General features: G+C 37.9%; 1 protein-coding gene across 1 annotated transcript in view; it reads left to right on the forward strand.

The window, feature by feature from the left end:
• The first annotated feature begins 2344 nt into the window (after window positions 1-2344).
• G2E3 (G2/M-phase specific E3 ubiquitin protein ligase) overlaps window positions 2345-16032 on the forward strand; it is a 66846-nt gene continuing 53158 nt past the window's right edge. The window contains 1 exon segment of the mRNA XM_081227220.1: window positions 2345-2479. Within this exon segment, the coding sequence (XP_081083346.1) occupies window positions 2409-2479 (71 nt within the window). The 5' untranslated portion in view covers window positions 2345-2408.

Genomic DNA, 16032 nt, shown 5'->3' on the forward strand with positions numbered 1-16032 from the left:
GGAGCAACGAAGCCCCTGTGCCACAACTACTGAGCCTGTGCTCTAGAGCCCCCAAGCCACAACCAGTGAGCCCATGTGCCACAACTACTGAAGCCAGTGCGCCTAGATCCCGTGCTCCGCAACAAGAGAAGCCACCGCATGAGAAGCCCGCGCACCACAACGAAGAGTAGCCCCCGCTTGCCGCAACCAAAGGAAAGCCTGTGCGCAGCAACAAAGACCCAACACAGCCAAAAATAAAATAAATAAAAATTAAAAAAAAATCATGTATCTATTCTATCTATATATACTATACATATTTTTATGATTGTTTGGGGAGTTTTTCAAGGGCAATTTGAGTACATTTAACTTTTTTTTTTGGCTGCACTGTGCAGCTTGCAGGATGTTAGTTCCCCGACCAGGGATTGAACCCTGGCCATGGCAGTAAAAGCGCCCAGTCTTACCTACTGGACCACCAGGGAATTCCCTGAGTACATTTAACTTTTTTTGTGTGTGTGCGGTATGCGGGCCTCTCACTGGTGTGGCCTCTCCCGTTGCGGAGCACAGGCTCTGGACGCGCAGGCTCAGCGGCCATGGCTCACGGGCCCAGCTGCTCCGCGGCGTGTGGGATCTTCCCAGACCAGGGCACGAACCCGTGTCCCCTGCATCGGCAGGCAGACTCTCAACCACTGCGCCACCAGGGAGCCCACATTTAACTTTTGCTTGCAGATTAACTTGAGAACTTAATTCCTGTGAAGGATGGAACTTAATGGTGGTAAGGTGCCAAGAATTATGAAAAATATAGGAAAATATATGACATAGTTTCTGCCTTCAAGGAACTTGAAACAGCAGTATATTTAATGGGGCAGTATTAAAAATGTGGGACATTAAATAATACAGCATATCATGAATGACAAAATGTGTAGTCAAACCATTACTATATAACTGCTGAATGAATTGAATGAATGGACACAGATTATTCAAACATAATACATTTCCACATTTATTAAACCCGATTCTTCATCTACAATATACTCAATTTCTAGCAATCTTCTTTTAAAAGCAATTAAAATTGCAAGAGTAAAACATGCTTATTTAAAAAATTCAGCTGGTTATAAAGCAAAAGTTTCTTCCCATCCCCATTCACCAATCTGACTCCCACAGGTAACATTTTACAGTTTAGGTATCCAAATTTTGTATGCCATACACATACACATACTTTAAAAGGATGCTACATATATATATATATAGTCTTTCTGAAGCTGATTTTCAGTTGAGTACCTACTATCTACATCATTATTTTTAGTGCCTGCACAGTGTCAGTATATCAGCTACTAAATTATCATAACTTACAGTATTTAATCATTTCCTTATTGGTAAACCCGTAGGTTATTTTCTACTTTCCACTGTTAAAAACAGTACATCACTTAATAGCTTTACACACCCTTATGTCAGATTATCTATAAAATAAATTCCCAGAAATCTAGTGAATCTTTCAAATTTCAGTTTGATAGAGTCTGAAGATGTTCTGTTATGGCTTGGTTTGAACTGATCAGTTTAGGTCAATCAGTGCTCTTAGATGTGAGGATGATCTGGTGGTAACGTCAAGATTAGAGTTAGAGAGTTTTGTTTGTTTGTTTTTGCTTAACACCATGTTGTCCTTCCTTTCCTTTCTGTAGACTTTTCGGATCAAGGATACATTGTGTGGTCCTTGGCAAAGGAAAATGACACTGTTGTCCCAAGAATCTCATAGGACAACCACATAGTAATCTTGTAAAGTGGTCTGTCAGAGGGGGGAAAAATTTGTCGCTTTCTAACACTTATCCTCAAAAATGTTATTTGGGACCAGGAACTTTTCCGACCACTCCATTTTCAACCTGTTGCTGGAATAAGGTGATTGGTGCACTTGGCTTTTTGTCTCCCTCAAACAGGGGAGGGAAAGAGGTTAAAAGTCCTGACTGTGCCGCGACAGGTCTCAGGAGACCCAAAGAAACCCCGTAGTAAGCGGAGGGTTCGTTTCTTCCTTCCGGCTGTAGCTCGTGTTTAGGCGACGGCGGAGGGGTAAAAACGTCCGGGCTCGGTTAGTGCTTTTATTCTCTCCTTTCCTGGAAGTGAAGAAAATTCAACATGTCTCGATCCAGTTCAGAAACAAGAGGATCCTCTCACGAGCCACCCGGCAGCAACACCAACCCCGCTCCCGCACTTCTCTCTGGACCTAAGTAGGGAGAGAGACAAAAGAAATTGAACGGAAAAGGACCGAGCAGAGAGGGTACCCCGCGGAATAAAACCGGGGGGGTCGCCTCGCCCTTCCCCAACTCCCGCGTTGCCGCGGACCCCGCCTTTCAGGGGGCGGAGCTGAGCCCTCCTTCCGGGTTGCAGGCGGAAGTGGACGAATTTGAATTGTGTGGGCCGTTGGATGGGGCAGCTCCCGGATGGCGTGTGGCACAGCGCGAGAAGGGAAAAGTGACACGGCCGCTCTGGAACTTCTGCCCAGCGCGCCTCGGTGAGTGGTTGGTGGACGGGAAGGAACTGAGTATTCCAGGGGGAGAAGCGGAACTGTCGGATGGCACAGGGGGTCGGGAGGCGGGACAGTATAGCGGGGGCCTCGGAGTGCCTTTGGGGGTGTCGGGTGGTGGGGCCGGACCTGGGGACTTTGGGAAGTCGGGGCAGACGGTTGGCGCACACACGCCAACCCTATAGAGTACTGAGGATTCAGAAGACAGACCGCCCCCGAGATTAAACCTTGTTTAATCTCTGACTTTCTGGTAATCGCAGTTCAGTATTTCCGCTAATTCGTTTCGAACGCTGAAGCTTCAACAGTAGTTATTGCGAAAGCTTTACCGTAAGCAAAAGAATCTTTCTTTATTAAAGATGGAAGGTTGGGGGCAGGTTTAGAATGAAGAGATGCTCTGTGGGGATCCGAGTTCCTCCTAAAAGGAGTAGTCTTTATTACTCTGGACCGCAGGGAATTGACAGTCTTTGAAATGCCTGGTGGGGATTTAAACTGAAATCTGAGTATCCTTTGTGTTCAAAACCCGGATATTTTTCTTTCACGGTTGACATTTTTCAGGTAACGCAAAAATCCGAGACTCTTGCTCATTTAAACTGGCTATGTTGTAACAGCGGTGATTAACAGGGATCTTAGTTTGCTAACAATAGGGATGAGGTTTAGTTCCACAGACCTGCCTTTTCACCCGCTTCATTCATTGTCCAACTGGGTTACTGGGGAGTCATTTTGAAAGTACTCTAATGTTTCCAGCATCGGGTTTTCTCTGTTTCGGTTTTTTGTTTTATTTATTTTTAATGACTAACTACCTCAGATATCAAACTCTAACCTTCTAACAAAGTCATGCTTTCTGGAATAATTTAAATGTGTACCCTACATGTAAACTATAAGTGAGCATTTATTTAAGTGTGTAGAAATTTTATATCTTGCCTTATTGAAAACAGAGTAATTTTGTTGCTTTATAGGATCGGATATTTTATGCTTCTTTTAAGATTTTAACACCAGGGTATCTTACCATATAAATGTATAAATTTCTTTTAAAAAGTAGGACTTAATAATATTCAGAATAAACGTTCCTTCATCCATGCTGGCTACTCCTACTCTCCCATCCCTGGTAATGAACTTTTGTTTCGTTATTAGCCAGGAAAAATAAATTTAAATATTTAGTAGTTATCGTTAAAATTTAAACATTTTGTGTAGGACTGCAGCAAAGATATAAGCTATACTTTGTTAAGGTTTGCTTATTCAAACCTTAAGGTTCTGTTTATTTCATATAAGCTACCAGCAAATGGTAATTTCCCAAAAAAGTTAGTCTCTACATTTTAATCTAATTCCTTTTCCTTACCTGGACTCTTTTCTTTGGATTTTTGCTCTATCTACCTAAATCAGTGACTTTCAACTTTTATTGTGTACATATTACCTTGAAGGGTTTGTCAAGTGCGGATTCCTGTATTTCCGATCTCAGATATTCTGATCCCATAGGTCTGGAGGATGGGGTTCTTCTGTAAATTTAACTTGAAGGTTAGAAAACTTGACCAGAATTTTTAAAACACTGACTTGATCTTTCCTAGAGAGGCATTGTAATATCTTGTTTAAGGGCATGAAACTGGACCCAGGTTGCTTGCATTTGAATTTCATCTCCACGACTTGGTAGTTGCCTGACCCTAAGGAAGCTGCTTAACCTTTTAGTGCTTCTGATTCCCTCAACTATAGTGGAGATAATAACAATTCCTATCTGGTAGGGCTGTTGGGAGAATCAAATGAATCAGTACGTATTAAAATCTTAGAATAGTGTGTGGCACATAGTAAATGATACATATATCTCCTATTATATTGAGTAACTAAGCATTGTGCAGTATTTACATACATTATCTCATTAATCTTCACAAATAACACTGAGATATGTACTGGAATTTTCACATAAGAAAACTGAGGCTAAGAGGGGTTCTGTAATTTGTTCTCACACAACTAGTAAAATGTTTGAACTGGGGTCAAAAACTAGATTTAGTTAGAAAATTTATAACTCTTACTGATTGATTGATTGTAATGCTTCCTGCCTCTGTCTGCAATCTCTCCTTCCAAATATTGCTCTATAAAAATCTGATGGCTTCCCATTGTCTACCATATATATTTCAAATTTCTTAGCTTTTTCTTTCTTCTTCTTTTTTTTTTTTTTACAAAGCCCTTCTCAATCTGGTTCCAATCTCTGTTTTTAAGAATCATCTTCATGGGGTTTCCCTGGTGGCGCAGTGGTTGAGAGTCCACCTGCCGATGCAGGGGACACGGGTTCGTGCCCTGGTCCGGGAAGATGCCACATGCCACATGCCGCGGAGCGGCTAGGCCCCTGAGCCATGGCCGCTGAGCCTGCGCGTCCAGAGCCTGTGCTCCGCAACGGGAGAGGCCACAACAGTGAGAGGCCCGCGTACCGCAAAAAAAAAAAAAAAGAATCATCTTCATAATATTCCACCATTTTTTTCAACCTGTGATGTTCTGTCATACTACCACAATTCTCCAAATCTATTCTCTATCACGTTTATGCATACTTAGCCATTGACCTTTTTTATTTCTCCTTAAAATTTTATCCAGTGGGTTTCACATACTTTCCTAGACTTCCCCCAGTAGAGTGCTTCTTCCTCAGTGCAGTTTAGTTGTAAACAAAATAGCACTAGACTGAGAACTCCCATCTTCTTTGTCTCTGTATCTGCAATTCTAGGTGCAGAACGGTAAGTATCCTTACAGTCTGAAACTGTGTGTTCAGGGAGTGTAACAGTTTTAACACATTTTATCTTATTAAGCTGAAAAAGTTAAAAATTAAAAGATGACAATATAATTCTGTATAGGTTAGTAGAGGGGTTTTAGTGATAGCATATAGTTTGTAAATTTCACAACTATGGAAAAATAAGTATTGAAATTGTAGGCTCAGAAGACATGTCATGTGGGAAAAAATTTAGAGCAGTATTTGCTAATATTCACAGAACTCCAAATGCTTTATACATATTTCTCACTTCGCCTTTACAGCCATTTTATTATTATTCCTATATTAAGGTGAAGAAACTGAAGCACTGAAAGATTTAGTAACTTTAAAAAAAAGCTTTTTTTTTTGTCTGTTTGTTTTTGGGGTTTTTTTGCATTTAATTTCCTGTGCAGGATTTTTTTTTTATTATAAGAATGATATATGTTAAGTGTAATTTAAGAATTAACTTTATAACAGAATTAGCCTCATTTGTCCATGAATGTTCACTTGTACAGTAATTCAATTCTTTTGCGCTCTCTCTCTCTCTCTCTCTCTCTCTCTCTCTCTCTCTATATATATATATATATGTTTTTGTTTTTGTTTTTTGGCCACACCACACAGCATGCGGGATCTTAGTTCTCTGACCAGGGGTCGAACCCGCACCCCCTGCAGTGGAAGTACGGAGTCTTAACCACTGGACTGTCAGGGAAGTCCCAACATTAACTCAATTCTAAATTAAGGAAATATTGGGAAATTAAAACCAGAAAAGTTTGCCTTTCCTTTTCAGTTTGAACTGTTAAGACCGTTACCTGACCTCCTTGCCCACAACCTTTTCTTTAAAATCCTGCCAACATTGTAGGCACATCATTCCAAGGACCAGTGGACAGTGGATAAGGGTTTGGACTAAGGAGCATATGATCCTAATATGCTCTCATCCCACATACCTTCTCCAGCCAAAGTAGCACCATGTATTTGAATCAGAGCTGAATATCTGATGCAGGCTAAACCATTCACATTGTTTCTTCTTGAATTTGGAATTGGGATACCAAGAAACTATTGGTAACCAAGCTGGAAAGGTCTTTATGTGCTGAGATGACAATGGAATGATGAAGAAACATGAATAGTGGGCATAGGGAGCCAATATATAGAGAGGGAGGGAGGGAAAACCTATTTCTGGAGGACTAGCTATAAAGTAAGTCAATATAAACTTATAACTTTATTGCTTTCCCTTTTTTTAAGACTATATTTTTATTTTTTAAGACAAAACATATAACTTTTGAATATTTTTTATAAATACATTTTACATGAAGCAAAAAAGTTTATTCATTACTGTATTAACTAATTAGGGTTTTCAACTGTTTTTTTTTTGATTAATATTTATTGGAGTATAGTTGCTTTATAATGTTGTGCTAGTTTCTGCCATACAGCAAAGTGAATCAGCTATATGTATACTTAAATCTCCTCTTTTTTGGAGTTCCTTCCCATTTAGGTCTCCACAGAGCATTGAGTAGAGTTCCCTGAGCTGTACAGTGGGTTCTCATTAGTTATCTATTTTATACATAGTATCAATAGTGTATTTATCTCAATCCCGATGTCCCAATTCATCCTACCCCCTTTCTTTCCCCCCTTGGTGTCCATATGTTTGTCCTCTACATCTTTATCTCCATTTCTGCTTTGCTGATAAGAAGGAGTATATTTTTAAAGGAGCAGTTTTAGGTTCACAGCAAAATTGAGGGGAAGATGGTAGAGATTTCCCGTGTACCCCACCCCCACACATGCATAACCTCTCCCATTATCAACATCCCCTGCTAGGGTGGTACATTTGTTATAATTGATGGGCTTACATTGACACAAGGTAATCACTCAAAGTCTATAGTTTAAATTATAGTTCACTCTGGGTGTTTTACATTCTATGGGTTTGGACAAATGAATGATGACATGTATCTATTATTATGGTATCATACACAGTATTTTCACTGTTCTAAAAATCGTACGTGCTTCACCTACTCATCCCTCCTTTGCCCTTTGTAACCACTGATCTTTTTACTGTCTCCATAGTTTTGCCTCTTCCAGAATATCATATAGGTGGAATCAGACAGTATGTAGCCTTTTCAGATTGGCTTCTTTAACTTAGTAATATGCATTTAGGTTTCCTCCATGTCTTTTCATGGCTTGATAGCTTTTTTTTTTTCTTTGCACTGAATAATATTTCATTGTCTGGGTGTACCATAGTTTGTTTATCTGTTCATCTACTGAAGGACATCTTAGGTGCTTCCAGGTTTTGGCAATTATGAATAAAGATGCTGTAAACATCTGTGTGAAGGTTTTGATGTGAACCTAAGTTTTTACCGCCTTTGGGTAAACACCAAGGTGCCTGATTGTGTAACTGAGGTAAATCCTGCTTGGCCGTGGTATATAATTCTTTTTATACATTGTTGAATTTGATTTGCTAATATTTTATTGTGGCATCTATGGTCCTGAGAGATATGATCTGTGGTTTTTGTTTTTTTTTCTTGTGATGTTTTTGTCTGGTTTTGGTATTAGGGGAATGCTGGCCTAATGGAATGAGTTAGGAAGTATCCCTCTCCTTCTATCTTCTAAAGAGATCGTAGAGAATTGGTGTAATTTCTTCCTTAAATGTTTGGTAGAATTTTCCAGTGAACCCATCTGGGCCTAGTGCTCTCTGTTTTGAAAGATTATTAATTATTGATTCAGTTTCTTTGATGCAGATATATTCAGATTGTTTATTTTCATTGTGTGAATTTTGGCAAAAAATGAGTCGTTCAAGGAATTGGTCCATTTTATCTAGATTATCAAATTTGTGGGCATGGAGTTGTTCACAGTATTCCTTTATTATACTTTTCGTTGTTGTTTTTTTGGCCATGCTGCACGGTTTGTGGGATCTTAGTTCCCCAACCAGGGATGGAACCCGTGCCCCCTGCAGTGGAAGCACGGAGTCCTAACTACTGGACCGCCAGGGAATTCCCTCCTTTATTATACTTTTAATATCCATAGGATCTGTAGTGATATCACTTTTTTCCAATTAATTTCTTTTGGAGTATAGTTGATTTACAATGTTGTGTTAGTTTCTGCTGTACAGCAAAGTGGATAAGTTATACATATACATATATCCACTCTTTTTTAGATTCTATTCCCATGTAGATCATTACAGAGTACTGAGTAGAGTTCCCTGTGCTATACAGTAGGTTCTTATTAGTTATCTATTTTATATGTAGAAGTGGGTATATGTCAATCCCAATCTCCCAATTTATCCCTTCCCCCCTTCCCCCTTGGTAACCATATGTTTGTTTTCTATGTTCTATTTCTGTTTCTGTTTCTATTTCTGTTTTGTAAATAGGTTCACTTGTACCATTTTTTTAGATTCCACATGTAAGCGAGTGCTATCATTTTTTTGTTTCTGATGTTCAGAAGTTGTGTCCTCATTTTTTCTTAGCCTGGCTGGAGGTTTACTGATCTTTTTATAGAACCAGCGTTTGGTCTTGTTGATTTTTCTCTATTGATTTCTTATTTTCATTTTCATTGATTTCTGCTCTAATCTTTTTACTTTTCTTCTTAATTTGGATTTAATTTGCTCTTCTTTTTCTAGTTTCCTAAGGTAGAAACTTAGCTGATTGATTTTATATCTTCTTTCTAATATATGCATTTAATGCTATAAATTTGCCTCTAAGCATTACTTCCACAGGATCCCCCAAAATTTTGATAAGTGTATTTTCATCTTCATTTAGTTCAAGATATTTTGTGTTTTCTCTTAAGATTTCTTTGACCCTTGTGTTATTTAATCTCCATGTATTTTGGGATTTTCCAGTAATCCTTCTGTTACTGATTTCTACTTTAATTTTGTTGTGGTCTGGAGGCAGACAATGTATGATTTCTATTCTTTTAAATTTGTTAAGGTCTGTCTTATGGCCTAGAATGTGGTCTCTCATGGTGAATGTTCCATGTAAGCTTGAGAAGAATGTATTCTGTTGTTGGATGAAGTAGGCCATTATATCTAGTTGATTGATGATGTTGAGTTCAGCAGTGTCCTTACTGATTTTCTTTATGCTGGATCTATCCATTTCTGATAGAGGGGATGCTGAGGGCTCCAACTATGGTTGTGTATTCACCTGCTTCTCTGCAGTTCTATTAGGTTTTGCCTCATATATTTTAACATTCTGTTGTTAGGTACATACATGTTAAGTATTTTATACCTTGGGAAATTGACCCCTTTATCATTATGTAATGTCCTTCTTTATTCCTGATAAATTTCCTTACTTTGAAGTCTGCTGTTTCTGTAATTATTATAGCTATTCCTGCTTTCTTTTGATTAATGTTAGCATGGTATATTTTCTCCATCTGTTTACTTTTAATCTATGTATAAAGTGGACATCTTGAGACAACATATAGTTAGGTCTTATTTTTTGATCCACTCTGACAAATCTTTTTTTTTTAACATCTTTATTGGAATATAATTGCTTTACAATGGTGTGTTAGTTTCTGCTTTATAACAGTGAATCAGTTATATATATACATATATCCCCATATCTCTTCCCTCTTGTGTCTCCCTCCCTCCCACCCTCCCTATCCCACCCCTCTAGGTGGTCACAAAGCACCGAGCTGATCTCCCTGTGCTATACGGCTGCTTCCCACTAGCTATTGGTTTTTTTTTTTTTTTTTTTTTTTTTTTTGCGGTACGCGGGCCTCTCACTGCTGTGGCCTCTCCCGTTGCGGAGCACAGGCTCCGGACACACAGGCTCCGCGGCCATGGCTCGCGGGCCCAGCCGCTCCGCGGCATGTGGGATCTTCCGGGATCGGGGCACGAACCCGTGTCCCCTGCATCGGCAGGCGGACTCTCAACCACTGCGCCACCAGGGAAGCCCTAGCTATTGGTTTTACATTTGGTAGTGTATGTATGTCCATGCCACTCTCTCACTTTGTCCCAGATTACTGTTCCCCCTCCCTGCATCCTCAAGTCCATTCTCTAGTAGGTCTTCATCTTTAAATCTGTCTTTTAATTGGTGCATTTAGACCATTGACGTTCAAAGTGATTATTGATATAGTTAGATTAATAGGTACCATATTTGTTACTGTTTTCTATTTGTTACCCTTGTTCTTTGTTCCTGTATTTGTCTCTACTCTTTTTCTGTCTTTCGTGATTTTTTTTTTTAAACAGGATCTGTCTTTTCATTTTTATTTTATTTATTTATTTATTTATTTTGGCTGTGTTGGCTCTTTGTTGTGGCATGTGGGATCTTCGTTGCAGCATGCAAGACCTTTTTTTGTTGTTGCGGCACATGGGCTCTCCGTTGCAGTGTGTAGGCTTCTCTCTAGTTGTGGCCTGTGGGTTTTCTCTCTCTAGTTGTGGTGCACGGGCTCCAGAGCATGTGGGTTCTGTAGGTTGCGGCACGTGGGCTCTCTAGTTGACTAGTTGAGGTGTGCATACTCAGTAGTTGTGGTGTGCATGGGCTTAGTTGCCCCACGGCATGTGGAATCTTAGTTCCCCGACAAGGCATCAAACCTGCGTCCCCTGCATTTGAAGGCGGATTCTTTACCACTGGACAACCAGGGAAGTCCCTGCTTTTTGTGATTTTAACTGAGCATTTTATATGATTTTCTCTCCTTTCTTAAGATATCAGTTATACTCTTTTAACTTTTTTTAGTGGTTGCCCTAGAGTTTGCAGTACATAACTAATACATAATCAAATACATTGGTGCTGTTGTTATTTTGAATAGACTGTTAACTCATTATTAAGAATAAGAAAAATAAAACAGTTTATTTTACCTTTACTTATTCTTTGCCTGATACTTTATGTAGATCTGAATTTCTGATCTATATCATTTTCTTTCTCTCTCAAGAACTTTTAACATTTCTCACAAGGCAGGTCTACTGGCAAAATATTCCATCAGTTTTTGTTTGAGGAAGTTTTTATTTCTCTTACATTTCTGAAAGGTAATTTCACAGGATACAGAATTCTAGGTTGGTTTTTCTCCTCCCTCCCATCCCCCAATGCTTTAAATATTTCACTCCACTCTCTTTTTGCTTGCATTGTTTCTGAGAAGTTGGATATAATTCCTGCCTTTGTTCCTCTATAGGTAAGATTTTTTCCCCCCTGTAACTTTTTTCAGGATTTTTTTCTTTACCGTTGATTTTCTGTAGTTTGAAATGATAGAACTAGGTGTAGTTTTTTGGCAGTTATCCTGCTTGGTTTTCTGGAACTTTCTGGATCTGTGGTTTGGTGTCTGACATTAATTTGTTATTGTTTCAGATATTTCTCCTGTTCCTTTCTCTCTTCTGGTATTCCTAGAACATTTTTGTTACACTGTCTGTGGTTGTCTTACAGTCCTTGGATATTCTGTTGTTTTTTTTCAGTTTTTGTCCTCTTTGCTTTTTAGTTTTCAAAGTTTCTGTCGAGTTATCTTTAAGCTCAGAGGTCTCTCCTCAGCCTTGTCCCATCTACTAGTAATCCTATCAAACAATTCTTCATTTCCATTAGTATTTTTGATCTCTAGCATTTCTTTCTGATTCTTTCTTAGAATTTCCATTTCTCTGCTTACATTGCCTGTCTGGTCTTGTGTATTGTCTACTTTATCCATTAGTGCCCTTAGCATATTAATCATAATTTCAAATTCCTGTTCTGATAAATCCAACATCCCTGCCATGTTTGGTTCTGATGTTTGCTCTGCCTTTTCAAATTGTGCTTTTTGCCCTTTGATATGTCTTGTAAGTTTTTTCTTGATAGCCAGACATGAGGTACTGAGTAAAAGCAATTGTTGTAAATAAGCCATTAGTACCATGGTGGTAAGGTGTGGAAGAAGGGGAAGTGTTTTATAGTCCTGTGATTTAAGTTTCAGTCTTTTTGTGAGCCTATGCCTCTGGACTTTGAAGTTCACAAGTATCTCAGCTTTTTTCTCCCCTCTTATGTGGGATAGCTACATTATGCTGGAGTCGGGTGTTTCCTTTCCCTGGGTCATTTAGGCTCTGATAATACCCCAGCAGCTTAGCCTCTGGTTAACTAGTTTCTCTTGAGGGCAGGCCTTATTAAGAAGAACAGAGTGCTTTGGTGTATTTCAAAATGGCACCTTTTCCCCTCCCCTTGCCAAAATCACAAGGGGATTTTTCTCTAATATTTACTGTGGACCCTCCTTGAGTTCCTGGTGATAAATCTCACAGTATTGTGAGAGGCCCCATGATTGGATGCCCCTTGAGTTTTTAACTCTCAAAGTTGTCCACACTGAGCCTCCAGCAATCAATTAATCAATTATAGTTCAGGTTTTCCCACTGCAGTGCTGGATCCTACAGCAGTTTCAGCTGGTAACTCTGCTCAGGTGAGCTGTGACTCCCTGTATTCACCTTTCTCTCCAGTCTTGGAGGCAGTGGCTTGCTGTGTCCTCCCTTCTTACAGATCCAAGAAGTGTTGTTGGTTTTTCAGTCTTTTCAGCTCTTGCTGTTAGGATGGAGGGGTGACTTACAAGCTTCTTACCTGGTGATTTTCCTTTTAATTTAAATAAATATCTTTATTTTTTAATGGTGGTTGTTAACTTTTAAACATCTGTCTGGTAATATAATAGTATAGAATAAAATTAACCCATTTTAAGAGTATAGTTCAGTGAGTTTTAGTAATTGTATTTCATTATATGAGTATTCCACAGTTTGTTTTATCAGTTGTCTGTTGATGGGCATTTAGGTTGTTTATAGTTTTTGGCTATTACAGGTAAAGCAGCTATGGACATTTGTGTACAGTGAACATATGCCTTTATATCTCTTGGGTGCATCATATGGTAGGTGTCCATTTAACTTTTTTTATTGTAATAAAATTCACATTCATAAAATTAACCATTTTGAAGTATATAATTCAGTGCCATTTAGTACATTCACAGTGTTGTGCAACCATCACCTCTGTCTAGTTCCAAAACATTTTCATCACCCTGAAAGGAAAACTCATACCCATTAGGCAGTCACTTCGCATTTCCTATTTCGCCATCCCTAGAAACTACAAATCTGCTTTATGTCTCTATGGATTTACCTATTCTAGATATTTCATATAAGTGGGATTATGCAATATCTGACCTTTTGTTTCTGGCTTCTTTTACTTAGTATGTTTTTGAGGTTCATCCATGTTGTCTCATAAATCAGTACTACATATTTTTTAATGGCGGAATAATATTCTATTGTATGGATATACCACATTTTGTATACCTGTTAATCAGTTGACAGACAGATGAGTTGTTTCTGTTTTTTAGCTATTGTGAATAGTGCTGTTATGAACACCTTTGTACAAGTTTTTGTTTGAATACCTGTTTTCAAATCTTTTCAGTAAGTACAGGTTTCCCCAGCCATCTGAAAGTAGAACATTCCTGTGGAACCTTTTGTAGGCTGAAATGGCATAGAGTGAAGAAGTAATTATCTTTTTTTATAAAGGTGAAAATCTTTTTTTTGATTTCTTTGATTAGCAAAAACAGGTATTAATATAGGTCTTTTGTAAAAGTGAAGTGGCATAAAGGGAACTTTCGACAAGTGGGGGATACCTGTACCTAGTGTGATTGTTGGGTGATGTGGCAACTCTCTGATGTGTTGAGCAACTGCCAAACTGTTGGTCCATAGTAGCTGTACCATTTTACATTCCCATTAGCAATGTATGAGGGTTCCAATTTCTCCATATCCTTTGCAGTGCTTATTTTCCTTTAAAAAAAAAAAATTATCACCTTAGCAGGCATCAAGTGGTATTCTCATTGTTGTTTTCATTTGCATATCCCTAAGGAGTAATGATGTTGAGCATTTTTTCATGTGCTTGTTGACCATTTAAATATTTTCTTTGGAGAAATGTCTATTCAGATCCTTTCCCTATTTTTAAGTTCTGTTATTTGTCTTTTTGTTGTTGAGTTCTAGTAGTTTCTTACATATTCTGGATATTAGATCCTTATCAAGTATATGATTTTCAAATATTTCCTTCCATTTTGGGGATTGTGTTTTCACTGTCTTGATTACGTAGTCCAGTTTATTTATTTATTTATTTATTTGCTGCTATGATTTTGGTGTCATACATAAGGAACCATTGCCAAATCCAAGGTCATGAAGATTTACATAATGCTATGTTTTCTTTTAAGATTTTTATAGTTTTGACTCTTACATACTAAATCTTGGATCCATATTGAGTTAATTTTTGTATCTAGTGTGAGGTAGAGGTCCAACTTTAATGAGGCTGCCCAGTTGTCACAGCACCGTTTGTTGAGGAGACTATTCTTTCTCCATTGAATGGTTTTGACATCCTTGTTGAAAATTAATTGATCGTATATGTATGCGTTTATTTCTTGACTCTTAACTTTTTCTCTATGTTTTTCCTTATGCCAGTCCCATCCCACCTTTTTAAAATTACTGTAGTTTTGTAGTAAGTTTTCAAATTGGGAAGTATGATTCATTCAACTTTTTCTTTTTGCATTGTTTTGACTATTCAAGGTCACTTGTAATTTCTTATGAACTTTAGAATCAGGTTTTCCATTTCTACAAAAATGGCCATTGGATTTTGATAAGGATTACATTGAATCTGTAGATTGCTTTGGGGAGTATGGCCATCTTAACAATATTAAGTCTTTCAACCATGAACAGAGTTCTTTCCATTTATTTGGGTTCTTTAATTTCTTTTTGCAATATTTAATGGCTTTCAGTTTACAAATTCTTGCACCTCTTTGTTACATCTATTCCTAAGTAGTTCATTCTTTATGATGGTATTGTAAATGAAATGGATTTCTTAATTTTCTTTATGGATTGTTCTTTGCTATCGTGTATATATTTGTCTGATTTTTTTTGTGTTGACCTTGCATCCTGCCACTTTGCTGAATTTGTTTATTAACTCACAGTGTTTTATGAATTCATTAGGATTTCCTGCATATAAGATCATGGCTTCTGCAAGAAGAGCTACTTCTTGCTTTCAGTTTGGATGCCTTTTATTTCTTTTCTTGCCTAATTGTTCTGGCTAGAACTTCAAGTACAATGTTGAATAGATATAGTGAGAGTGAACATCATTGTTTTGCTCTGGATCTTATGTGGAAAGTTTTCAGTTTTTCACCATTGAGTTTGATGTTAGCTGGGTTTTTCAAAGATGCTCTTTATCACGCTGAGGAAGTTGCCTTCTATTCCTAGATTGATGAGTATTTTTTATTATGAAAGAGTGTTGGATTTTGTCAAATGACTAGTCTAGCTAAAGGTTTGTCAATTTAGTTTAGCTTTTTAAGGAACCAACTTTGATTTTACTCCCTTGTTTTTCTTTTCTTTACATTTATCTCCACTCTAATCTTTATGAATTCCTTCCTTCTACTAGGTTTGGTTTTAGTTTGCTCTTCTTTTTCTAGCTCCTTGAGGTATAAAGTTAAGCTATTGATTTGGGATCTTCTTTTTCAGTGTCTGCATGACAGATATAAATTTCCCTCTGATCACTTTTTGCTGTATACTGTAGATTTTTAGTATGTTATGTTCTCAATTTCATTGTACTCTAAGTATTTTCTAATTTCCCTGTGGTTTCTTCTTCCCTCTTTTGCTGGTTTAAGATTGTGTTGTTTAATCCCCACATTTTTGAGAATTTTTCAGTGTTCCTTCTTTCATTTGCTTGTTGGCCATGTCCTGTTTCTTTTCTGAAGTGTATGTTCAACTCCCAAGCTCATTTTTTGAGGCCAACATTACCCTGATACCAAAGCAAGCTAAAGACACTACAAGAAAAGAAAACTATAGGCCAATATCCCTGATGAGTATAGATGCAGAAATTCTCAGCAAAACACTAGCAAACTAAATTCAGCAGCACATTAGAAGGATCATACATCATGA

This window comes from Mesoplodon bidens (assembly GCF_964165515.1).
Source record: "Mesoplodon bidens genome assembly, chromosome: 3".
Lineage (NCBI taxonomy): Eukaryota > Metazoa > Chordata > Mammalia > Artiodactyla > Ziphiidae > Mesoplodon > Mesoplodon bidens.